At 41.8% G+C, this 27352-nt stretch overlaps 2 protein-coding genes across 4 annotated transcripts in view; both read left to right on the forward strand.

Annotated features, from left to right (window-relative positions):
* Positions 1-11741, forward strand: part of specc1 (sperm antigen with calponin homology and coiled-coil domains 1) — a 78257-nt gene extending 66516 nt beyond the window's left edge. For all 3 annotated transcript variants that reach the window (XM_084372838.1, XM_084372839.1, XM_084372840.1), the window contains 3 exons: positions 4784-4900; positions 6553-6612; positions 10680-11741. In XM_084372838.1, the coding sequence (XP_084228964.1) occupies positions 4784-4900; positions 6553-6612; positions 10680-10769 (267 nt within the window). In that variant the 3' untranslated portion in view covers positions 10770-11741. The remainder of the gene's footprint in view (positions 1-4783; positions 4901-6552; positions 6613-10679) is intronic.
* A 956-nt stretch (positions 11742-12697) lies between these two features.
* On the forward strand, positions 12698-27346 carry adora2b (adenosine A2b receptor). Its single transcript, XM_084372843.1, has 3 exons — positions 12698-12813; positions 12987-13445; positions 24118-27346. The coding sequence occupies exons 2-3, from the start codon at positions 13126-13128 to the stop codon at positions 24848-24850; spliced, it is 1053 nt and encodes a 350-aa protein (XP_084228969.1). The 5' UTR covers positions 12698-12813; positions 12987-13125; the 3' UTR covers positions 24851-27346.
* Positions 27347-27352: the final 6 nt, after the last annotated feature.

The following is a 27352-nucleotide window of genomic DNA, read 5'->3' on the forward strand; positions in this document are numbered from 1 at the left end:
GAAATATACAGAGACTGGCTCATCAGTCTAAGGACTCTCTCAGGCTTGATGTCTCCTGCTTTCCCCCTTTAGACTGATGGCTTTTTAACAAACTGTGTGTGCATGTGTGTGTGTCACAGTCACAGTTATCCTCCTTCCCTCTCCGCCCGCCTGCTCCACGTTGCTTTGGTGTTTTTTACATTCTTGATCCATGAGTAAGAGCTCAATATTACAATAATGGCACGTTGACATCTGGGTGTCAAGTATCACAAACAGCAGAGGGGCTTTAATCCACGTTACTGGTTGTGACACCCGTCCAGTAGCATTTACACATGGCAGCAGGCAGCACACACTTACCCATCCATTGCTGTGTTAAACAGCTGTCTGTGTGATGCCTGGCTCGTGTCCAGCTCGTCTGTGAATTCAGTTTCTACTTGGTTCACAGCAGAGAGGATATGTTTTTCAGGCTGGATGTGACATGTCCTTGACCCTAATGTCCTCTGCAGCTGAAGCAGTTTCTATAGCAGCTGCAAATATTTTGCTGCCTGCTTTTTGAGAATCAGTGCAGTAGCTTTAGGCCACTTTCCAGAAGAACAGTTGGACATGTTTGACATGTCTGCGTCTACAATTTTTTACCATCTGTATTCACCCAAATTAAACTATCGATGTAATCTTATAATCTTAGATCTTATCTGCTTTCCACTTAAAGACCAAAGCAAATATACACAACTTGATGTTTCTGTCCTCTCGCTCTACAAGCCCCTGCTTCTCTCTCATACTCTCTTTCCCCGAGCCCTAAAAAGCGACGGCTGTGCCTTTTGTGCCGAGCGAGACGCTTCCTGTCGCTTGATGCTGTGTTTGCTTTTCTGAGCCGGCTCCCAGAGAGCTGTTGTTGTCCGCTGCTGTTTTACCATTCATGCCTCTCCCTCTCTTTCTACCCTGAACAAACCCCCAACCCTTTTCCTCTCCCACTCCCACCCTAAACTCCAACACACCTACTTGGCCTGAATTTGGACATGTGTATCCTCAGACACATAACTGGCCTCTGCGACCTCTCTCTATCTTATCAGCTTATTTGTTGTTATCTATCTCGGTCTCGGAGTCTCGGGGGGCCTGGCTAACCCCTTATCGCTCCCTCTTTGCGTGTGTGTGTCAGTCAGCGAATGCATCACACACAAAGTGCAAATAGTGCTGCTGCTGAGCCAGCTAAGAGAGAGAAGGGGGGAGTTATGTGAGGAATGTGAGCTGACATGACTGCACAGGTCTGCCCTCCAGACATAATAGACAGGCAGTGACTGATGGAGAAGACTCTCTCCCGGCCTCTGTTGTACCATCAAATGGATGGAGCTCAGATCATCCTGTTTAGCTTCATTCTGATGAAGCAGCAGCTCCATCAGATCCCATTGGGACCACAATTTCCGTGATGACTCAAGGTGGAGAGCAATCAATGGCTAGACTTTTCAAACTCATATTTGATTAAATAGCCTATTTTAACAAATCAGATTTTCAGGCACAAACAGATGCTAACTGGCAGACCTATTCAACTGGTGGCCTGTGGGCCAAATGTGGCCCTTTAACAACCACATTCTGGCCCTTTGATCATTTTGTTGGAAGGGTAATTAGCCCAATCATTAATTATGTCTGTTGCCAGGCAGATAATAAAATAAAAAATACTTTTATGTCAGTGAGAAATAACTGACAACCTACTTCTAAGATTAAAAATTTAAAAAGTGCATTTTTCTCCCTGTACTTTTGCATACAGTGTGTAATGTTTCTTTTTCAATTGTAAAAACTAAAAACAAAGCAGAGAAAAATATTGTTGTTTTAAAGGAGACATTATGCTCATATTCAGGTTTATCATTTTATTTTGGGTTACTTCTAGAACCGGTTTACATGCTTTAATGCTTAAAAAAATGGTCAGCTAAGTCAGTTCTTAGTCACGAAATTAAAGGCTGACAAGGTAAAAAGAGGAAAAACGAAAAAGCATTAAAGGTCTCCAAATTTAAATTATTAACATTATTAATATTTATTGCATGTTAACATTAACAATATATAATTTGACAAAACATGATATTTAATAACAGTTTTACAAGACTAAGAATCTACAGCCATGCTAGCAGCTCAATGAGCCCAAAGGCTAACATCAGCTTGCTGACCCTGAGAATAACAATGATAACATGCTGCTGTTTTGCAGCTGAGGATGGTGTGTATTGGACAAATTCATTCTGTGGAATCTTGAACGTACCAAAAGACAATGACAATCTGTCCAACAGCTGAGATTCAAAGCCAGGGGTCACAAAAGTCAGTAGGGTTCGTCCAGTGACAACCATGAATGTCTATAAAGAATTTCATGTCACTCCATTAAATATTTGTTGAGATATTTAAGTCTGGATCAAATTGTAGACTGACTGACCTACTGAAATCCACAGAGTCCTGTAACCACATGGCTAAAAAGTAGATCAAAATAAGTGGGGGAGCACATTTCTATAACATTGACCAGTGAACCATAGCAACCGCCAGGTTACCTCACTGAGAAAACAATATACCTCATTTTACACTGACATAACTGCTATACATTACGCAGAGCAGATGAGTGGCTGCAATCAGAAATAACACATTTGTCAACAGTTCTTAGGAGCTCAGGAGATATTCATTACTGCAGTGGCTTGGAGCTGTGGTTTTTAATTCCTGTCCTCAGGACTTTTTCTATCCTATCAGGTTGTTAATTACATTCACCTGGCAACTCATGTATGGATCTGTCACTGGTTAAAATGAAAATCAGCAGGACTCGGATCCTCAGGGCCTGGATTAAAGACCAGTGGTTTAAAGGCAACAGTGAACAAACACATGGCTGCATGTCCAATCTTTAGCATGTCACTCTAAGTAATGCTGTACAGACACACAGATGTACCCACAGATATGTACTGCAGTGATTTATCACATTTTTAAAAGGCTGTACAAGCTGCAAATTTAACTTTCTTGTTGTATTAGGTCCTTCTGCTTTTTGCAATATGGTGGGGTTTTTTGTCCATATGAAAAACTATGTGTAGAAATACATATAGGAAAATGAAAAACCCAAGTAGAGTTCAGTTTCTCATCTGGGCGAAGGTTGAGGGCTGATAGTAAAGGTGGATATGTACACAGCACTGAATATTTTAGGTTATTCAGTTTGCTTCATACATTATATAGCATAAAGCCTCATTAAGGACAGTATGCTGTCAGAATCAGTTGGCAGGTGGGAGACAGAGGATGGGACACTGTGGGTGCCGAAAAGAGAGAGAGGGACAACTAAGTGCACCGTCATTCATGATATCAGTCACTGTATCTGGCCTTGTGTGTATTGCCAACGCTGTCAGGAGGTGGTTTGCTCAGTTATGCATGCAGCTAGCTTAAGGACTGAGGTAGTGTTGGTGTTGGACCGGGACTGGTAAGCATGCTAACATCAGTAGATATTTCTGCAACACAATACATAGACATCATGATGTCAAAACTGTTATTTCTGCACATTCTATTAAATGTAGTTAATTTTTTAAACAATGTGTATCAACCATGTTATATTATTGCTATATGGAAGTTTCTTGTTATAACAACAGACCAGCTTATCATAACATAACAGGCCAGATTCTTTGTTTTACAAAATGGCTCAGAAAAGGGCAGGCACTAAAAAAATACTTGCCATGTGATTAGACGAATTATCTATCACATCTACTACGGGCTAACTTCGACCAATCAGATCAGCAGTAGGAGAGGGCTACCACCAGCAGGCAGTTGGTAAATCAAACTTACCAAAGTCAGTCCAGAGAAGAGTGCATAACATCTTTTTCATTGAGAAAAGCCTTCAAAGACGTTCTTTGCTTGAATTATAATCAGATGCTAACAGATGCTAGCAGCATCTACGCTAACCTCTTGAGGAGCCGCCATTGTTGTTTTCAAACAGAAAAGTTGCTTTTCTCGCTGGTTGTCACACCCAAACCACGCCCATAGCTGCAAGTAGTTTCTCACAGGACACTGAGCCACAAGCGCATAGCATGGACTTGGAGCTGTTACCTCACACTTTTTAAAAACATTTTTTTATCAAAGATAGATTTGAGAGATCACGTGATCTTGCGAAGAAATCTAAAAGGTTTGTATTCACGAAATGCATTGGTTTTGTGATCAAACAAGATAAAGTGATAGGTTGTTATACTGCTACAGTGTACATAAAAGGCTTCTTGTAAAATATTCATGACTCAGGGCAGTCTCTCCGACTGTGAGCCCTGTTCCCAAAGCTTACGAGAGGTATGAAAGTAGAAGACACCGGAAATAACTTATCTGTCCAACAGGGAACCAAACAATAGCCTGGAGGAAGTCTTTCCTCTGAAATCTCTACTCTTATGAGACACTGAATAGGCTGTATAGGGTGCATGAGGTGACAATGTTCTGTGAATCGTGCACACACACAAAAACACAACAGGCTGGACGTGCTGCTATGCACGTTCTTCACCCGGAAGAGAGATCAGAGAGAGCCTCTGAGGCTTAAATGTGATCCAAGAAGAAGATCCTCCAAAGGAAACACGACCAGGCTTTAATGGACGCTGAAAGTCCCAGAACAGCTCATAACAGCATTACATTTTAAGTCTTGTGTTGTTTCCTGTGGTTATGTGACTTAATGGCTTTTATCATGGCCCGATCATGTTGTCAAGAGGCACGCTCTCCCACACATTTTATGGGCACTTTAAGCTCATTATCATTGTGTGTTATTGACATTGCATTGTTTTGACATGTATATATTTTTTTTTTCCATCCTCCTCTCGTTCTGCTACAGAATATCGATGTCACCAACTTCAGCAGCAGTTGGAGTGACGGCCTGGCTTTCTGTGCCCTCCTGCACACATATCTGCCTGCCCACATCCCGTACCAGGAACTCATCAGTCAAGATAAGGTAGAAGACTACAGGAAAACACACACGTACTAATGTTACAGTATTAACAGTTTAGGTCAGTGATTCACCAAAACATTAATCAATTAAATCGTAAAAAATAATCTGCAGATTTATTCATAATGAAAATAATTGTTAGTTGAAGCCCTAAAAAGGACACACAACACTTTTATTGCTCTCCTCCCACACACTTACATTTATTCTTTCCTCACACACATCATCTCCGACCCGGATCACATGCATGCTTGGATTCAGTCATCAATTGGTCGTGACCCACACATATTTGTAAGTAAAGGAAACACACAGCTTGCTCAGTTTCTTATTGCCCTCTCGCTGCCTAGCTGGATTGTGTCTGTAGAAAACAACGTGGCACACAAAGCCACAATAAGTTGTTTGTGGAAAATGTGAACCTGTAAACTGTGGTCTGCTTATACAGTGCAGGTCTGAAAAATGCACGTTTGCCAGGAGGAAAATAACGTCTCTGTAATGCTTTGAAGCCATTTTTCCAGGAGTCATTTTTTCCACCATTAAGCTGCACATTCCACACTTCCTTTATGAACTTGTATACGTTTTATAGGTCTACCATTTTGTCCACACAGCATTAAAAAACAGCCACAAGATGAATTATGAATGCAGCATTTGTGTACTGTAGGTGAACCTGAGCACGGGGCAGCAGCGGCTGTACAGCTCGGTGTTGACAGCTCTAATGTGGACATGCAGGTGGTATATATATTAGCTTTGCAAACAATATGGTTCCTCTCTGGAGACTGCTACCACCGTAAAACAATAGACAAACACCTCCAACCTGGCCCGACACATCCGAAGTGACAAATTAGTCATGTCTGGCATGTGTGCATGTTCATGTCGGTGTGAACACTGAGCTGATGACAGAGACACTGTGCTGCCCATCTCTGAATAATTCAATAGACGCGTGTTGACTTTAATAACTCTTGTTGAGTGACTTTCCCTGAGGCCCAAACACCCAACCTCTTCCCAGTTTAATCTGCCCTCCCAGTAATCCCATTACTGCCCTCCTTGGCGAGATGTTTTTAAGTAAACAAGGTTCCAGGTGGACGTGCATTTCAGGTGGAAGAGGGGAAATTTGTTCTACAGCTGCAGAACTAATTACAATTTATAAATTTTTTATCCCAGCTGCGCTAATGTCTGGAGGCAGTTAATATGACGGTGCCACTGCTTGCGAGAGTTGCAATTTATGACTCAAGGACCTGCACTTTTAATTCAAAAGGCAGACAGACTTTAACTTGAAGTAGAGATAGACGGAAAGAAGCACCTGATACTATGTTGGTGAGTTCAGTGCTCGTTTGAGCAGACACTTCACTCGCAAGTTTTACAAAACTCAGTACAGTTTCATAGGGAGTATTAGGCTAAATCCTTTGGGATTCAGTACAGGAGGATGTTAACGAGGCTCATAGAAAGGTTTGTTTTTACAGAGAGATTTTTCTCCAGTAAGGCTTTAAGCTATCAAATAGACATAAGGGGTAATAGAACACGCTGAAATGCTCACACAAACATGTTCAGGCCTACTTTTGTTAATGATTGTGTCTTTGGTTTTTGTAAAGGTTTATAAAGGTATTTGTGCTTGTTGTTTAAAGCTCTGTGTGTGTCTCAACACACGATGGTTTATTTTTCTTCAGGTCCGGAATCTGACCCTGGCTTTCCAGGCTGCCGAGAGCATTGGCATCAAACCGTCCCTGGTGAGTTGAGCTGCCACAGCCCTCACACACACTTTGATAACACAGAGGGGCTCTTTGATTAGACAAATTGGAAACCGCACACTTTGATTTGCCAAACTTTGAGGATCAGAAGAACCATTTTATCAGACCATTTTTCCTCCCGACAGTCTTGAGCTGAACTCATATCAGTTACTGAGTCCTTCATTGCTGATTTGCCTCCAGCCTGTGTTCCTGCACTGTGCGCTGGCAATCTGCAGCACTATGCATCAAGAGAAAAACTAACCTAATATATAATTCAGATATAATTTGACTTTGATTAGCTTAGTTGGTTTGTGCAAACATTAGCAGCTCTCACAAATGGGTGAGTAACAACCAGCTGCTCCACTGAAATATTTAGACTTTGTGAGAAATTCCTCCATGTTCTTTGCCGCGGAGTAAACACTCAAAGAGCCTTGATCACCAACATATTGACATTCAGTGAAGCAGTTTAATGTGTTTACGGTAGCAAATTTGAAGTAAACTGTCTGAAAGCAATAGTTGGACTTTCTGGCACAAACTCTTATTTACATTCTCACAGAGAGTTTGATGAGAAAAAGATGCCACTCTCATTACTAGCCTCGGGACGTTATGAAAATGTCATAAAACAAATCATAGGTTCCCCTGCACAAAGGCGATCACATCAGATTTCGGCTTCAACCAAGGTTGTAATGACTGGAAAAATGCTGGCTGCTTTGTGCCAATTCAAAGGAAATCAATATAGGACTGCAGCCCGACCTAGACAGTTTCTCATGTGTGGAAAATTTTGATTATGCCAATAATGGAAATTCACCATCATCAACTTATACTGAGTGGTTTTATCCCTTTCCGCGTAATATCTTTTATCCTCCCACCCCTATTCATATCGAAGGTTAGAGCCTGGAGACCATTAGCTTAGCTTAGCATAAAGACTGGAAAACAGGCAACAACTAGCTTGACTGTGGATAGGTAAAAATAATCTGCCTACCTGTAAACCTCTCTTATTAACATGTTGTATTTCGTCTGTTCAAACTGTACAGACACTTGACGTTTCTATATGCTAGCAGCTATATGAAGCTGCACTTAGCCTTGCTTTGAGCCACAATGACATTACTTACGTCAGTGTCTTTCAGTCTTGGTCCTGTGGGCCTCCTGTCCTGCATGTTTCATGTTTCCCTGCTCCAACACACCTGATTTAGATGAGCTCTGATGAAGTCTGACAACGACCCATTCATTTGAATCAGGTGTGTTGGGGAATGGAAACAGGACCTGAAGAGAAAAACACTGACTCATCTGATCTTCTTCATCAGGACTGTGTGGGTGTTGTTTGATCACATTTGATAAACAGTGGCCTGACGACATTAGCAAACATCATAACTGTCATTTAACATTGACATTTAACTGAAATGATATGACTAAACCCTGATTGGTGCAGGGAAGTACATGACGTGAGAAACAAATGAGCCCCGCCCACATCACACCACTGAGAAAAGAACAGCTGAAAAAACAAATTCAGAAATCTGTCATGTGAAAAAAAAAAAAATTTTCAGGGCTTTTAAATTCTTGGAATAAGGTGCAAATGTTCGGGTGAGTCAGGAGGTCATTTTGGGATAAAAACAACATCACTGCATTTTGGCTGTGAATGCTGTAAATCTGTCAGAGACCCTGAATCATGTGTCTTGTATTAAACGGTCACGTCACTGCCTACAGGTCATAGAGCAGAGCTGTTTCCACACGCTCACAGCCTTTATGTTTTTAGGCTTTCATGCTTGTTTTTTTTTCCATTTTGTTTTTTCCCATATCTTTTGTTGTTCTTATGTAAACACACACATATCAGTGCTGGTAAGAGTGTGGACACTAAACAGTTTAAAGCTCACCGGGTCAAGTGAGTTCCTTATAGATAAAAACAGTTTTAGAGGAATAATCTGCAGCCAGTGGGAGTGACGTTTTACTCCTCAGACGAGCTGCACGTCCTTGTGGCACATTTTAGCACATTGCAGAAGTGAGTGTCTGAGACATGCGAGTGTTAAACTGATGCGACCCCACTCCCTCTCTGTTCTACATCTGTGCTTGACACCTCGCCTTGTTACTATCCGTGCATCGCTTCGTGTTTTGGGGAACATCATAAAACAGATAAATGTTGTTGCATTTTTGTTCTTTTTAAAAGTCCGTTGAAAATAACTCTTCTGAGATGACATAGGAAAATACACAAATCCAATAACGACTTATTTGCTCTAAATCTGGAAGAGCCAGCTGGACATCAGCAAGGGAATTAATCAATCTCAGAGACCAAAGTTCACTTTGTCTTATTAATTCTCCATTATGTGCTTGTGGTTACAAGATCGGATACACAGACAGTACAATCATGTTCCCATGTCGGTGACCTAAAAACCACACACAAATAAATTACTGTAACTACCACTGGCTCTCTCTAGTCTCTTCTGACGGACTTTCATATTTTGTTTTCAACTCCTTCTGCCTTTGCTGCATAAACACAAGCTTCAGAGGTTGAGACATCATGGAGGCGACTGCGTGTAAATCTGAGCTAACGGAGGCCGAGGCTGTGACGCCAGCTTGATCCCGAGTCATGTGAAAGCCTGACTCATCACTGTCAGCCAGGGTTTGTCTCTGAGTGGCAGACTGCAGCCTGATCAGAGGCCAGATCAGAGATTTTAAGACATTTTATATACAAGTAACTAACATAATTTCATACTGAACAGCACAACACATTCATTTGTCCTGCAAAAGCGCTTCACTCCCTAAAAACATTAATACTGACTCCAAAGTTCCTTTTCATTTGTTAGGTCAAGGCAAACACTTAAGACACTAAAATGATGTTTTGTTATCTTTTTTTTATGCTGTTAACAGTAATTGATCCCTTGTCAACTATTAAAAAAACTACTTTGATAATTGATTCATTGGTCAAAAGTCAAAATTCTCTGATTCCAGCTTCTTCAATGTGAATATTTTCTGGTTTCTTCACTCCTCTATGACAGTAAACTGAATATCTTTGGGTTGTGGACAAAACAAGACATTTGAGGACGCCATCTTGGGCTTTGGGAAACACTGATCAACATTTTATTTACCATTTTCTGACATTTTATAGACCAACCAATTTATGGATTCATCGAGAAAATAATCAACAGATTAATGACAATGAAATATACATTATTTGCAGTCTTACTTCCGTTCAGTAAGTTAAGTTAAATATCCTTTACAGCCGACTGACTGAAAAAGTCAGTCGGCTGTGTCAGTGAGGACCTTATATGTATCTCTGTGATATCTGCCTGGCCCATGCCTTGTGATTGTGGTACCTAGGAAAAACCCAGTTTAGCCCTCAATGTGTTTTTAGAATGATAGCAGCGGAGTTGCCCATGTACGCTAAATTAACCAGCATGTGATCATTTTCACTAAAATTTGTACTCAAACATTTGACTTCTGTGTTTTGACAGTTGAATTGAATGGTTTTACATTGTCATCTCCCACAGGAAGAATTTGTCTCAGAATAAGGGAAGTGCAGCATCAAACACACAATAATACTGCAGAAGCTGCCCATGTATACATTTAACTGCTACAGGGTAAATGCACATGTTTATAACAATTGTGCTCACACAAGGAGACCATGTACCTTCTTACAGAATTCATCAACACACACGCAGAGTTCAACGCATGGGAAGGGTCAGACGAGATGCTGTCGGCCTGCCACTGCTCAAGGGAAACATTATTTTCATTTCCAAAGAAAAAAGTGTGCAGACTTCACATGTTTGTTGTGTTCTAGTGTGTAGAGCTGATTGGCTTAATAGGGGTGCTGTAATTCAGAAAATCTAATTTGTCAGATGCTTTTATCAGCAGTGACCTCAGAATAATACTGCTCAGCTTTCTTTCACTACACTTTTGATCAAACATGCAGCTGTCCTTGATGAATACATGAAATATTTACAACAATAACAACAATAAAATGTTTGTTCTGCTTCGTTTCATCTCTACACTAGTGTCTGATTTTCCTGATGGGGGTGCTGTTTGTAACCCTCTGAATGAACTAGCTCCCGAATCCTTCTTTCTGTCCCACACAGGACATGGAGGAGCTGATGAAGACGGACAGGCCGGACTGGCAGAGCGTCATGCTGTACGTCTCTCAGATATATAAGTACTTTGAGACCTGACGGGCGGGTGAAGAGGAGCTGGAGACTGACTGATCGGAGGCGCTGCAGCACTTTTTCTGTCAGCACTACATTCACCTTCCAGACAGACGGGACGCTGCCCCACCTCGACGCTTCTCCTGCTTACCGTGTGACTCAAAACCAAATTTACAAGGACTGCCGTCAGGAGAAACATTACCAGTCTGAACATGTGCCAAAACACGACTTACATGAGACTCAATCATACGAAGCTCAATCTATGCATGGTTAAAGTGGAACCTTCTGTCTGAGTGTGCAGCGTGACGTCTCCTTCCACTTAGTGAACTTTAGGTACATGTGGCTTCAGAGCATCTCTTCTCACACTGAGCGCTTATTGTGAAGTTGTACTTTGCAGAGCAGAAAGTATTTTGACAGGTTTGAACTGAAGCCCTTGATATTTCCCGCCTTTAACTGTGTGTGTCCCTCAAGATATAAACAAGACTAGCTGCCATCTGTGACGCCACACTAAAAACGATTTAACACTATAAGAGTTGCTGAATAGTTTTGTAGAAATTATTTTTTATGAAAAAACAGATTGATGTCTATGTACACGTCGTTTTACAGCATTTAGGATTTGGCTGAATCACACCATCACCATCGTTCTGTGCCCTGCTGTGCTGTTTCTCCACGTCTTCCATCAAAAACTCTCTCTGAAGAACTATGGTACTGCAGCTGCTTTGCAAAATACACGTTTATATTTGGCGTGCCGCGTTAAATAACGGAGGAGAGGACGACTTTTACACGTGAGAGACGAGGCACAACACTTTCTCTGTGGTATGATTTAGACAAGCCTCCATTTGCAGACGTTTTGGAAGATTAAAAAGTGTTATTTATTTATTTACATGCATCCTGAAAAGAAGCGAGAATGTGGACAGAAATGTATGCAGTTTTCTATTCTACGGATGTCAGAGTCGGAGGCCTGTTGGAGTGAAATCAATAAAGGATTGTCAAGTTTTATATTCAATAATTCACTCTTGTTCTTCAGGTTTTGACGCAGAGATGCTCTTTTTTTTCCAGTGAAGCTATTATCTGAACACACCAGCTTCTCAGTGGGTTGCTATAGTTGAGGTTAAACTGCTTTTCCACTGTGCCCATTAAAGCTCTGTGCCAGGGTTGTAAAACATTTGTGTTTGTGGGAACAGAGTGGAAACGCATTTTAGCAGCCGCAGGTACCCATGGAGAGATATCTACAGACAATAAAATGGGTCTGAAGAGAGTTAAATAAGGCTTGATTTGGTGAAGGACATGCTTTATGGGGTCTGTTTGGTAAATACAGTGAACGTTTATGACCTTTCTGCTTCATCATGTGGAGACTTTGGGGATCATCAGAAGACAAACACCCGATAAATAACACTACATCATCTCTGCTTTTAGAAATCTTATGCGCCTTTCTTCTCCTCAAGTGATTTTGTCATCAGCATTATTTCCACACTGACTTCTTCATCTCATGAGTTTGCGTCAGCCAGGAGCAGAAGGTAAACAATATTAAATAAACACCGATTAAACGTGAGTCAATCGAGTTTTTTTGGTTGCTTGTGCCTGGTGTGGGGGGCAACACACTGTGCGAATACTGCCTGATTGAAACCAGATGCAACCTTGTGTGTGTGTGTGTGTGTGTGTGAGAGAGAGAGAGAGAGTGAGCGGGTTCGCGTGCACGTGTGTGTATTGTTCAAACAGGACTGCATTTACATTAAACGGAAAGCACGTGGAGGCGTCGTTGAATGCTGTTTAATTGGCGCGTAATTACGCACGGCGACCCTGTGACGCTCGATTTGGGTTTCTACCCATATTATGATACTTGTAACCGCATGCGTGTGAGTGTGTGTGTTCGGGGCGTGGCTTCTCTGTGAAATAGTTTCCCCCCCCTCTCATTTTCTTGCCTTTCTCCCTTTACTTCATAACCGCTGCCGGCGGTAAGTTGTGTCACACTCCTGCCTGCGCTACAGATCCACAGATGCCGCGTTGACGCTCCGCAGATCGGTCGCAGTCGGTGTGAAAACATCCAGAGACGATGTGCAGGTTCATTAAGGTGAGCGACAACAATGTTTAATGACTTTCTGTTTTTTTGCGCGCATTTCTGCAGCACGGCAGGAGGATTCATGCGTTATTACGCAGCTGCAACAGCTTTTGTCAACTTGGTGATGCGGGGACAGTAAATTGCTGCTTTTTCTTAATGTAAAGTTAATTGCTTCTTTTCCACAGATGGCTGGTTGTGCAGCTCACACTTGTGGAATATTCCTGGATTACAGCAGAAAGACTTCTCTACTCCTCTGGGACTAGGAGCAGCGTTTTCTCTGTGAACAGCCTGCACGTTTGAAGTCCTCGAACACACTTTGCTGAGATGAGTCCGTTCTACATCGTGATTGAAGTAGTCATCGCTGTTCTCTCCATATCCGGCAACGTACTGGTGTGCTGGGCTGTCGCCATCAACACCACTCTGAAGAACGCCACCAACTATTTTCTGGTGTCTCTGGCTGTGGCTGATATTCTGGTCGGTTGCCTCGCCATCCCCTTCGCCATCACCATCAGCCTCGGCATAGAGCTGGACTTCTATGGATGCCTCTTTCTGGCATGTTTTGTCTTGGTACTGACACAGAGCTCCATCTTCAGCCTCCTTGCTATTGCAATTGATAGATATCTGGCCGTCAAAATTCCTCTGAGGTGAGCGTTATCTATTTTTATCTCTGGTGTGAAATGAATCTGGTAATTCTTCAGTTGATGGGTGTTTTCCCCCGGAGTCCCCGTGTGGCAAGTTTAGTCCAGTAAGTGTGAAGACAGTGAAACCTTTTTGAGAATCATTTTATTCCTTCCAGCCTGTAAAATGAATTAAAGTCATTTTAAAGCGGCCTTATGTAGTTTTGGAGAAGACATTCAAACTCAGAATTTTAATATTTACAATAGTAATGAGATAATAATACAAACTTTGAAATATTTATTTTTTCCACAGCTGAATAAACGAGCTGTTCTCAGAGGAAAATAAGGTCCTCAGAACACTGTTTGAAGCTAGAAAGGTGGCAGGGTCCGCCACGTATAAACAAAGTGAAACAGTATGAAACTGCATTGTCCTTTAAGCTCAGTTTATTTATTCAGTTTATTCAGTCATGAAAACAAAGAGAGTTTGTTTATTTAGTTTGAAGATTCCTCTTCCCCAAAACTACATACTGCACCTTTAAAGGACCCTTTTGGCTCTTTGATCAACAGGATTGTAACTGTAACTCAAATTGAAAGTGTTCTGCATCGCATGGTGATAAAAACAAAAAATATTGCTAAATAAGCAGAAAATACTGACTTCCTTCCCTTCTATCTCAGAAAAGAGCTCAAAATAATTTTACAACCGCTCTGGAAAATCAGTTAATTCAGGAGGAGGTGCACGATCAATATCAGCTCTGTGATCTCGTGAATCAGTTTCCCGTGGAGCTTAATGCCTCCTGTAAAAATAGCTCTGTTGATATCTAAACTTGGAATGATAATCAGATAATACGTCCCTAAACGTGATTACAATCTGGTGTTTAGAGGCCGACTTAGTTAACACTTTGAAGTGGATGTTCTTTAACCTTTGGTCAGTAATCTAAAGGCTTTAGGTTACACACAGTATGGCAGCGGCTTCAATGCTTCAGCAGTACAAATTGAAAAATATCTGCCTACTCGACTCAGATTCAGAAACCCTGTAGGAGAAGCTGCAAACATCTGTCATGCAGCTGTTAAAGGAGAAGCTCTGGATCGATACATGGCCACAGAGTGTCACGTCAGTTGATCCCGATGGCATCAAGCTCCTACGTGCAGCCTCAGAGCGCCGGAGGAAACAGAGCAGGCAGTGCTGCTTGATATTTCCGTGTTGAATAAAAGCTTTAATATCAGAGAGGATTTGTCTGTCAGCATGTCGGAGAGTTGCCCGTTTGTTATTCTTTTAAAGGCACCACACACTCAGCAGTGAATGTTGCGGGCGCTGGCTGTGGTTTCGGGGGCTGTTCGTGCTGTGATGTGCTGTCATTTCCATTAGACTCAAACGCTGGCAAGAAAGGACAGTTTGACACTAGTCTGGGATGAACGGTGGCTTCCACTAACCAAGTAAAATCCCCATTTGTGCCTCTATTTTGGACCCACGGACGGAAACCAACCCTTAATGCACCTCTTTTTACCTCCTCACACAAAATACACTGACTTTAATCGCCTCAAACGGTCTCTGTAACATCGTGACATTTTACAGTTTCCTCTGTACCCTCACAAGTGATAATAAGACCAGTGTGTGTGTGTGTTCAGCTCACGTTACCATATCCACACCGATGGCTGGTCTGCAGGCCTCTGGGGCCATGATTCCCCCTCAGATAAAAGTGTTTTCACAGATGTTTTAAGTGGAAGTGAAAGGCCAGAGCCAGATGTTTGAAACCCCGTGAGATGACAGAGCTGCACACCCACTCGACGTTCGCTTCCAGCCCCCCCTCCCCGTGCTCCCTGTCTGCGCTTCTCAGAAAAAGACCCTCCGGCTATTTTGTCCCTCCATCCAAGTGGAGCTTTTAAATAACCTTTAGCACATCAGAGACCTCAAAGGGGTTGTCCCCACCCACGCCTGCAGCACCACTTCACTGAGGTCAGGGTGGGACAGCAAGCAGCATCTTGCCGGGCTGCTGATTCAACAGCTTCATCACTTTAATGGACAGTTTTACAGACTTCTGCTTTGTTTTGTTGCACGTAGGGGGTAGTGGGTGTGGTACACTGTCTTTCTTGCTCTAAATCCTGCTTTAGTGTTTTAAATGTAATGAAAAATGTGGAAAACTGAAGGGAGGGTTAGAGTTGAAGAATGATGGTCGCACTTGAGTCCAGATGAAAATCTGCCTTCGAGATGCAGACAAACAGTGAGGGAGGCATCATCCTCAGACTTTCAGTGAGGCAATGTGTAATGTAATGTGATGTGTAAAGCTGTCTGATAAAGGAGGATAACACTGGTATGAAATCGAGTAGAGCTAAGGTTTAGGACTGGATGTCAGTGAAGTCTAGAAAATAAAAATTTAAGAAATCAAGATTTCCGTGGACATTTATCTCACTTCCAACACGATCACCAGCATTTGCACCAAATTTAAAGATAAAACATGTAACATTTTCGTGATAAAATGTCTAAAAGCTACGAGACATTTGTTATATTCTCTGTTGAGATGTGTTTTCGGGTACATAATTCCAAATGTTTCCAACAATGTTCAAACTCAGAGAAATCTGTAATTTTACCCCACATAACGGTGCGTTTAATTGGTTGCACGTCGCTGTCACTCCGGGAGAGTCGAACAGAGAAGACGTCTGTGAATGTGACCAAACGTAACGTGGATGAAACTTTAAAAGGTTAGCTCGTCTGTGAACATTTCTGCCCGAGTCACCTAGATCGATTTTCATCGGCAGTGGTGGTTGTTTAATAATGACGATAACTCCCATGATCCCGCACTAATTAGTCTCTTGTTTTTGTTTTGATTGAGAGACGCCTAGCGGCGAAAATGACACACCATGCATTTAAATGAAATACTCTGGATTAGACTGACAACACCATGAAAACCTCATTTAACGTCATTTAAAGAGGCATTTTGTACTCTGGTCCTCCATCCTTGAGGGAATGTCTTTAAATGTGGCACAAATGTTCACTTGGACTCATGGTCATGGATGTGGTGGTCAAAGGTCACTGTGACCTCACAAAACACATTTTTGGCAAGATAATGACATAATTATGACGACGTTTTACACTAAAATCTAAGGATAAAATTATTAATATGCACGGAGGCATATAACTGTGAGGATGTAATTTTAGTTTTTGTTATGAACGACATCTGTGCGTCAAAGAAAAGCCAAAGACAGTTAGCTTATCTTAGCATTGAACTAGGGGGAAACAGCTTAGTCTAAATGCAACAAACCTCCCAGCACCTCTAAAGCTCACTGATTAACACAATATCTCACTTGTTTTATCGACACAAAAGCCAAAGTGTACATTTGAAAAGTTGCAGTTTTATGGTGCGTTGTGTGCTGGAAATCTTTTTGTCTGTGTGCAGTGAGGTAATTCACTGTAAAACCACAAACTGCTGTTTTTACTTTTTGGCTTGTGTAGAGATTAAACAAAGGAGAAATACCGTGTTCATGAGCGAGCTTCTGAGAGGATGGTAGGGTATTTTTGAGCTTTGGAAAGACTAGCTGCTTCCCCTCTGCCTCCAGTCTTTATGTTAAGCTAAACTAAAGACTTGTGGCTCTAGCTCCATATTTAACTGACAGACATGAGGGCTTCCTTAGAATCTGGATGTGCCTGGATGTTTTACACAGATCTATTGTGTAGTGGCGTTTAAGGGTTGAGCCCATGGTGATTACTAGCTGCAGGTTGTAACTGTTTACATATAAAGTATCACTAAGCTGACCACAGCCTCCATCTTCTGAGTGTAAGAAAAGTACCTACAAAGGCGACACAGGCTCTCATACTCCACAAATAGATTTTACACTACTCACTTTAGTAATGAGTCAACAAAGACCAAAACGAGACTCCACAGGTTGGCTTGGGACAGACAGATCTATCTCTCCAGTGAAAATGTACAGAGAGATTACTTCTGTTTACTTTTCCCTCTGCTGTCAAAACAACACGTGCATGATCTGATCTGTGTTGGACCATGAAGGCTTTACAAATTCTAATCTATGTTTTATTGCAGATTTGCCTTCACCACATTATATAACTTGTTTGCTCCATAGATATTCACAGGTACAATTAATAATGCAAATGCTGCTCAGCTCTGTTTGCATACATCCCGACAGGCCGGGTGAAGTGAAACAAATCCCCCCGTGTTGTCAGTGTGAACGGCCACCTGTTAGATTGTGTTTTAAAGCAGGGATGCGGACACTGTCGGACATTTAAACGGATGTTGTGAGAGTCTACGGTGTGTGTGTGTGTGTGGCCTGGCTGAGGTCTTTGGCCCCGGGCGGAAGCACAGCGACAGAGAGAAGAGAAGGGATGTATGGAGAATGGAGCAGGGGAAGAAAGCAAAACAAAGATAGATGCCAGCGTGCTGTCGTCATGCCAGAACTAATCCATTCAGCCGCTCGCCCGTTCCCTGCCTACAAACACAGAAAGAGAGAGAGTGGGAGGCGATGTGCAGGAGATGGACCCTCTGGGAAATGGGCCCTGTGCGGCCTGCTGTACTGACGGACAGAGGGAGTGGAGGATGGAGAAGGTGTGCAGGTCATCATGAGCTCTGAAGCTTCCTCTGTGGGCACAGTGTTGTATTATTCATGGCCCCTTGGGGCGACCTGCTCGCCTCCCTACAGGAGGGCGCAGGACAGAGGTGGAGCTTGCACGCCACGGATGAATAATTGACTCTTGGGATTATTCAAATTTTTATAACACAAGTCTGTTTTCACTGTCAACGCCCACTCAAAAAAACGGGCTAATGATTAAGAAGCTGTGTCTTTCCTGTGATGTGACTTTCATTTCACTAACAAATTCTCTGAAAATAACCTTTGATGACATTTACTTCCTGCCTGTACCGTCAGAGACGTTTGCTGCTAGTTGAACCCACTTCCTCATAGCCTGATTTGCTCCGTGATGAAGAACCCAAAACCAACATTGAATTATACCTCCATGCCACAGCTCTTCATCATTGTCCAAAAACAGAGAAGACGAGCGATTCTGTTGCACTGGTTGACATTTGTAACTCAACACAGCATCTACCTAAGCTGAACTCCACTCACCTGTTTAAAGAAATGTCAGAAATGTTACTCGGTAACACTATGTAGTTTTGGAGAAGAAATTCGAACTCAGAAATGTAATATTAATAATATTAAAGTACTCAGAAATATCTTTTTTTTCCATAAGTGAATAAACAAGCTGTTCTCAGAGGAAAATGAGGTGCAGAACACTGAAGCTAAAAAGGGGGCAGGGTCCGCCAAATATAAACAAAGTAAAACATGAATTTAGGTCAGTTTGTTTATTCAGTTTATTCAGTCATGAAAACAAAAACAGTTTGTTTATTTAGTTTGTTTAGGCATAAAAACATTCAGTCAGTGGAGATCTTTCTCTTCTGATTAAAAGTTATTCCCCAAAACTACACACTGCACCTTTTAAAAAAAAAAAAAAAAAAAAAAAAGGGGGGTTACCAACCTTCATCAGCGATGTACAAATGAACAAGTATTTACAATTGTATTACTAAACATTAACATTTGTGCAAATGATATACAAATAATTCTGGTAATGTCTTTTTGCATAAAGAGGAGAATGTTGCCTTGGACGAGCACTACCCTGTCCTCATATTATCTTACTCACTGGTTAATTATTGCCCCACAGTCTGAGTGTAGATAGTCGCTCTGCTTTCTTTTCTTTTTGCTCACAAATATATTTTCCCCTCATTTGACAGATGATAGAAAAGAGGCAGACAGAAAAAAAGGGGAGAGAGAGACCAGTGTTGCTGATCGAAGCGGATGTTGTGGCTCTGTGACGTGCTCTGTAAAATAAAGCTGCACAATGATTTGAAACCTGATTAAAATCACAGTACAACTAAGTGTTAGGGTTAGATGCTGATGCAGATACTGATAGCTGCACTGAAGTCCTGCCCTTCAGATCTTGTCCTCCAGATGTAAGAAAACAAGTTTGTTTGGTACGACTCCAACAAGTGTTGTGTAAATTGTGATACGAAAATAATTGTGAATCCTATCACAATATCTGTCAAAAATAAAACAGATATTTGTATTTAATTTATTTTTTACCATATCATGCAGCTCTTACCGTTATCAGTCAGCTACCAGGCTGCCTGCCTTCTGCCTGTGTTGCTTACGTCTGATTAGTCTGCGTATTAACCTTTTTCTTAAAGGATGTGAGAGTCTGCAGTCTACAGTAAGCATGTATAGTGAAGTGAAAGAGCAGACAGACAATGTGATGCAGACAGGGTAAGGCTGAGGAGGATGCAGGTAGTGGTTTGTTGTGGTAACTGTGTTCAGGAAGCATAAGAAAGAATGCTTAAACCACGACGTCATAGCTCTCAGTAACACCATTGAGACTTATGGATGCATATGGAGGGACTTTCAACTGGCTTTCATAATATCCGCAATACTGTACGTAGAGCTATTTATCTGACTATCTAAACTGACTTGTTGAGTCAGGACGAATGGGTGTTTGCATGAGCGGAGTGAATGTGCAGTGTGAAGGCTACGTTTATAATGAAAATGGGCCTACAAATAAAACTTAGCTCGATGCATTCATCATAACTTGGTTATTAGAGAAAATACTTTTTGTGAGCAGCTGAAAAACTATTTTTCTTCTCCTCATATCACACACCTGTGTCTGTTTTTATGAATGAAGGATGTGTGGCGATTGCATCATTTTAACTCGAACTGTGACCAATAACTCTTTGAGTGTACATATGAGGACAGGAGTGTTGTTTAAAAAACAAATGTAAACCCGCCCTTCATCATGTTAATGAATATTTCAGTATCCGTAAACAAGAAAACAACGCTGAGAAATCATTCACAATCAAATTATTTATAAACATTTTAATCACATAAGTAATTTGTTTATAATTAAACTTGGTTAATGGCTCGTAAACGACATAACAGATTAATACAGTATATAAAGAATTAATTATTAATCATGTACTAATGGTTTTACCATGATGAGCTAATAGTTTAATGGTGATGTACAACAGATCATCATCAAGTGTATCAGCAAAAGCCACTTTCAAACTTGTGATATGCTGTGATCATGTGATCACCGTGAAGCTGCAGAGATGGATTATTTGTGGCATCTCCAGCTCAGACAGGCTTCTGTGTGCGTGTCAGCATGCTTATGAGTCAGTACCACGCGGTCGCTCGCCTGAGTCACATTGAGGAAACACTCATTTTGCTTCAAGTGCAGTTCATATGATGGGGACAGTCAGGACGACACTGGTGTGAGTCAGCCTGGCATCTCCATACGCAGCGTCCGTGCACCTGCTGCTCAGGATTTCATATCATGTTTCAGTGTTTGCTGAATCAGAGTTAATCCATCTAATGCGTAACATCCATCCCTTTGTTCACAGTGGAAAACAACAAACAAAACTACAGAACAGCACAAATCTGAGACAAAAAGTCTCTCAGTGCTGCAGCCTCTCATTTTCAAGTCTGTGGTGTCTGATGGTGTGAACGACTCAAGCTGTAGCTGTTTTTAGCTGTATGTTGGTTGTATGCATTAGAGCAAAGCAGGATGTGAGATACTATCAGATAGCAGCAGACTTCATGGTTTCACTTTCAGCTGATGATGTGCTAAACATGCTAAATAAACCTGTAAGTTAAGCAGGGGTTGGAATCTTTACTATCTCACAGAACCGGCTGCGTGGTGACGTCAGGACGTCCCGCGTAGTTACAAAATGAAGGCCGACAGCCAGCGGATTTGTTTTTTTTATTTATTTATTTTTTATTTTTTAAACTCGATTTTGGGACATTTTATATCGATTCTGAATCGTAGTAAATGAGAATCGCAATTCTTACGTGAATCAATTTTTTTGCACATCCCTACTGTTAAAGGATAAGTACCGTTTTTTACAACCTGGACCTTATTTCTGGCAAAACATATGGTCATTTACTCACCCAGATAACTTTGGTGTCATTCGGCGTCGTTCGGACGAAATTAGATCCAGTGTAGCGGCGATATATCCATATAATGGGAGAGACGGGGCAGCGACACACAGCCTCTATATAACGCATTATCTGCCACGAAACTAGTTCATTTCATCAATATTTTGTTATGAAATGCTAGCGCTATTCCCCTCTGAGTCCGGGCTCGTCCGTTATCAACATCCGGGGTCAAACTAGCAGTAGCAGCCACAGGTAAACAAGCCGGGCTGTCGCGGGTGCGCGCGCAGCTCAGAGACGACATCTTCCAGGTCAGAGGTAGTAGATCAGCCTACAGACCCCGGATGTTGACAATAGACGAGCCCGGACTCAGAGGCTAATAGCGCTAGCATTTCATAACAAAATATTGATGAAATGAACTAGTTTCGTGGCAGATAATGCGTTATATAGAGGCTGTGTGTCGCTGCCCCGTCTCTCCCATTATATGGATATATCGCCGCTACACTGGATCTAATTTCGTCCGAACGACGCCGAATGACACCAAAGTTATCTGGGTGAGTAAATGACCATATGTTTTGCCAGAAATAAGGTCCAGGTTGTAAAAAACGGTACTTATCCTTTAAGTGTGACCATATTAGCGTTGATTAAGTGGAAAACACATGAAAGCAGTATGACTGTAACTCCCTTTAACTATTTATGTTATCTTGTTTCCTCTTGTTTTAAAAGGTGTTTACTTTATTATTTGATTTGTTGTTGTTATTTTTTAAACAACCTCCCACCAGATCCACACATCAGTGTGACAGGATGCACTGAAATCATAAAAGTCCAGTTAGAACCATCTAAGGTTCATTCATTTGGGTTTTGTGGTTTCAAACTAATTGGAAGCATGTGTGATGTCAGGTCCTTCATTAGGACGGTGTTGCATCACTGTGTAAATAAATTTGGTAGTTTTTCCAATAACAATGCTACCAGGACTCGGAAGCTAAGCTCTGTCTGTCTATTTTATTTTGGAAGTGCTTTATTGAACTTGTGTATGTTAGTCTGTTCCAGACTGAAATATCTCAGCAATTATGTGAAGGACTGCCATGACACTTGGTATATTCGTACATTTGTGGTCCCCAGAAGATGACTCCTGACGACTTTGGCAATCCTCTGAATTTTCCCTCTAGTGCCACTGTGATCTTCACGTGTGGTTTTCAGTGAACTGCCTCAACAACTGTTGGATGGATTGATATTACACTTGATAAAAACATCCATGTTCCTGTCAGGTTCACCCTTAACTTTTGATCCAGTGACATCATCAGGTCCAAATTTGAATGTGTCCAACCTTTTGGAATCCTGCAAAACTAATCAGATTCCCACTCTGTACTTTTCTGTTCAGTGCTAATTAGCACATGTTAGCATGCTTATTCACTAAACCAGTGTTTTCCAGTCCTGGTCCTGGGGCCCCCTGTCTGCCCCAACACACCTGATTCAAATGAATGGGTCGTTTTCAGGCTTTCAGCAGAGCTTGATGACGAGCTGATGATTTGAATCAGGAGCAGAAAACATCTGAAGCAAGCGGGGCAGGAGGCCGACAGGACCAGGACTGAAAAACACCACACTAAACTGACATAGTGATGTTTGTATACAGTTTAAAGCACTACTGTGCCTCACTGTACTGCCAGCATGGCTGTCAACTCTGATCCTTACCGGTAGCTCTGCTGTGCGGCCAGACTGGCTCCATTCAAATAAATGACAGGGCTGCAATGTTAAATGTGGGCCAAAGACGGTCTGAAGGCAGCATCCGTCTTGTTGATGTGGCTGTGGAATTGGATGCTTGTTTGTGACGTTGTCTTTGTTGTTTGTAAAAAAAAAGATAAAATCTTTGAAGATGATATTTCCTACGCCACTTGAATGCACCTACACACAGCAACTCACCATCACACTTCATCATTCTTATTGTCTGCCTGATTCTTGGCCATTATAAGGGCCATGTGCATCCTGGTGCACAGCCGGAGCTACATAAGAATAATGTAATGTGACATTTGGGCCACACAAACACAAGACAGCGTCAGTTCATTTCCTATGAGCAAAACAAAGGAGGAATATTCTCTGTCCGTGCTTGTTTTCATTAAAATATGAGAATTTTGGCTCCAATACTTTTAAAAGGACCTGTCTGCTAGTTTTAAAGCTTTGTCACGTTTTTGAAACTTCAACAAAATGTAGTAAAGCGGCAGATGTGTAACCCTACAAGAGGTGCAAACAGATATTCACAATGACATCGTAAAAATTTTAGATCAAACAAAAAGCACCCATAAAATGTTGTTTGTCTCAGACATGTTGTAAAGTTTTGTTCATTATTGCCCTACGCTGCATTTCTGTCATGTTGTTGTGTCTGTATCTATTATTGCTGGGTTGTGCCGGATCTCTAGAGCTAATTATTCTTGTTCTGACTTTGACATTTGTCCAAATCTTCCACATTAGGAAAACTATTTTTTTGAATGCATTTTTTATTAATAAGTGAGTTTAAAAGACATTTTTAAAGATCTATTCAAACTTCCCTGTTTTTGACATTCTAGTCAATTAAGAGAAGAATGTAATTCTAATACTCTATGACTCCATGACCCCTTCACCCGCCCTCACCGGAACTGGAAAATTGCTCACGGCTGAGGAAACAAATCATGAAGTACAAACACAAACACAAAGTATGATAGAAATAGAAAGAAAAAAGGGAAAAGAAGAAGATAGAGGTCTGGGAACTTTATTAAGGCGGTAACCTCTGCTCTGTTTCCTCCAGGTACAAGGAGTTGATGACGGGAAAGACCGCCAGAGAGATCATCGCCATATTATGGATCCTCTCCTTTGTCATTGGTCTCATCCCCTTCTTTGGGTGGAACTTGAAGTACCCGAGCTGCGGGAACAGAAGCTCGGGTGTGGACAACACGACAAACACTAGCCCCGTGGATGGGCTGAGGGGTGGAGGAGACTTACTACGGAGCTGCAAGCTCAAGTGCTTCTTTGAGAGTGTGGTGGACATGCAGTACATGGTCTACTTTAATTTCTTTGTCTGTGTGCTGCCGCCGCTGCTCATCATGCTGGGCATCTACCTGAAGATCTTCACCGTGGCCAGGAAGCAGCTGCGACAGATCGAGCTCAAGTGCGTGGGCAACGGGGACAGCCACCACCACGGGCTGCTGCAGAAGGAGATCCGGGCCGCCAAATCCCTCTCCATCATCGTGGGACTGTTCGCCATCTGCTGGCTGCCCGTCCACATCCTCAACTGCCTCACGCTGTTTTACGAACAGCTGGAGAAGCCCGAGATCGTCATGTATGTGGCCATCATTATGTCTCACGCCAACTCGGCGGTCAACCCCATCATCTACGCTTACCGCATCCAGGACTTCAGAACTACCTTCCGCAAGATCCTGGCCCAACACTTCCTGTGCCGCAGGGAGGAACTGTACCTCAGCTCCAACGGCAGCAGGCGCAACAGAGACCAGATCCACATGACCATTGACCCTCTGCTATAGGGAGCCGTATCTATGTCTGTTTCTCTCTTGAATTTCATGTTCACGGAGGTTTATAATGTTTACAGAACAAGGATGTATGTGAAGATGAACAGATGTTATTTATGACTTATATCGGGTCGAGCAGTGAAATGTTGAACGGAGAGTCTTGCGTAACTTTTGTATTGTGAAGGATTTTTGATTTTAAAACAGACTTGTTGAAGCTAACTGGATTTGTAGGACTGTGAACAGGATCCAAACTTTGCTACATTCTGAACTGCTATTTATCATTCTGAATCCACCCTGTTACAAACACTCCTTTTTACGCCCTGCTATTTTGTATTGTCGACATTCAGTGCCAGTGTTTGTTAATTTATTTATTACAAGACCTTATCTTTGAGAATGTAAAGATCAAAAAACTTTGTGTGGCTAGATCTGTACTCGTGGACCTAGAATGGTACAATAGTCGTCGTCTACATCTGTGGTTATTTCTGGCTCGTGACCCTTTAAAATGAATTCAAACTCATGAACCATCGCATGCTCAGTATACAGAAAGAAGTTCAGGTTTTTTTTGTTTTTTTTATCAATACATACAACACAAGTGTCAAACTGTAATATTCTTGAGCTGCTGCTTGATCTAAGTGCCGTAAATGTGTGTACAGGCTGTGGTCTTCAGAGGAATCGATAATGACGGGGGCTCTCATACATATTAGAAAACGAAATCGTCAGAAAAGGGGGGAAATGCAAACATAAACAGGAAAATATTAATGCTCTTTCCTGTCCAATGAATCATCTCTCTTAGCCTCAGGGGTCACAACATTATCTCGTGACCTCACTGCAGCTGAGAGCCAGAGGAAGTGTTTTTGTGGCTAGTAGAAGAACAGAAATTGATTCAGTCACACAGACGCAGACATACGTAGTTTGGCAAAACACACCTGCACTGGTGCTCCATATCATTTCCATGTTAACAAGGCAAAAGCTCAGGAAGTAGGAAACTGATTGTATCCTTTATAGAAATATGGCATCTACACACCCAAAGTGACGTCTTCAAGTTGCTTCTTTTGTCCAACAGTCCAAATCCCCAAGACAAAGAAACGCAGCAAATCCTCACATTTAAGATGCTGGACCCAGTAAATGTTTGACATTTCTGCTTGAGGAATGACTTAATCGATTATCAAAATAGCTGCCGACTCATTTTCTTTCAATCGTCAAATCAATTTATCGTCCTCATCATCCAAGCCTCTGGTACACGTGCATTTAGTGGCTTACATAATATAAAGCCCCATTGCTTTGAGTCAGTTCGGTGTATATGAATATCATTTTATCTGAGGAGTCCAGCTGACAACCACTCTCCCCTCAGTCACAGTCTCAGCTGGGATCCCGAGGCCCTCATGTGCCCCGTTAGCACAGTCAGTCCTCCACAAGCTGCTGAAGTCATCGACTGAACCGAGCAGATTGATTTAAAAAGGGTGAAACCTCTAAGATATGTTGCACTGAGGATTCATTTAATCCAACACATAATGAGCCAACACTCCTTACTAAGTTGACTGATAAATAAGTCCAGTTGAACCAACAAAAATAGAGAGATTTTTTAAAGGGTGAAGCTGGTAACATTAATTAAATGTCCCGAGAGGCAAGTTCAACTTTTTTGCACTTGATGGTGTTCACACAAAGCATCATAGTTTCATAGATCTGCTGAGTCAAACCTCAAAGCACCTGATGCTTGGTCTCTGTTCTGCAGGGGTGTGGTGGTGAGCATTGTTGTGCAAGTTCCTGTTTAATTTCTAGAACTGAAGACCGGGGCGAGAGCTGATGAATCACTTGGTGAATTTTATCAAAGCAGCGTTTTGTTTGGATTGTCGTAAATTATTTGTGAAAATACAGAAGGTGAATTTGGTCACCTGAGAGCCATCACTACACAGATGAAAACACATTGCACTGACATTTTCGATTATTTCCTGTTTGGTGTGTGTCACTGGTGGTGTTGAACCATGTTGTGTTGGTGTTAAAGTGCTCTTAAGCTGAGCACTGCTTCACTATCTCCCCTCGTTGTGTCCAGTGTCCCACCTCTGACTAACTTCAAGGGCTAAAATACAGGAGTGTGCCAAAGTACATTCCAATGGAGACATCTATACTGTAACTGCACTGTAACGTTGTGTTATTGTCTTGTTGACTGATGTGTAAAAATAAGTACTGTAGGTGTCCGGCTTTCGACAAGCTATTGATTGATGTCAAACTGTTGCCTTCTTCGATTTTAAAGGTAAGACTGACGATGACGAGTTGATCTAGTTCAACATTCCTGCCTTTCATTCCCAAGTACCTGTACCTGTCAGTGTGCTATAGTGTTGCTACTAATCAGGAAAAAAAAACATCCACTGTGGTCAAGCTGATGTTCAACCTTTCCAGAGGCCATTCTTTCTTTCATTCAACAAAACTACAACTGCGATACTATTTAACATGATGCAATCTGTATGTATGGTGAATTATTTTGTTAATAAAGGCAATGTTTATATTGTTACAGATCAG

The sequence above is a fragment of the Pagrus pagrus genome (assembly GCF_965226575.1).
Source record: "Pagrus pagrus genome assembly, chromosome: 14".
In the NCBI taxonomy this organism is placed as follows: Eukaryota; Metazoa; Chordata; class Actinopteri; order Spariformes; family Sparidae; genus Pagrus; species Pagrus pagrus.

What these genes read in the sequence shown, in the direction of transcription:
- adora2b (XM_084372843.1), top strand. Translation starts at nt 13,126, where the DNA reads ATGAGTCCGTTCTACATCGTGATTGAAGTAGTCATCGCTGTTCTCTCC. An exon ending in GCCGTCAAAATTCCTCTGAG is followed by an intron (nt 13,446 to 24,117) that starts GTGAGCGTTATC and finishes TGTTTCCTCCAG; the next exon opens with GTACAAGGAGTTGATGACGG.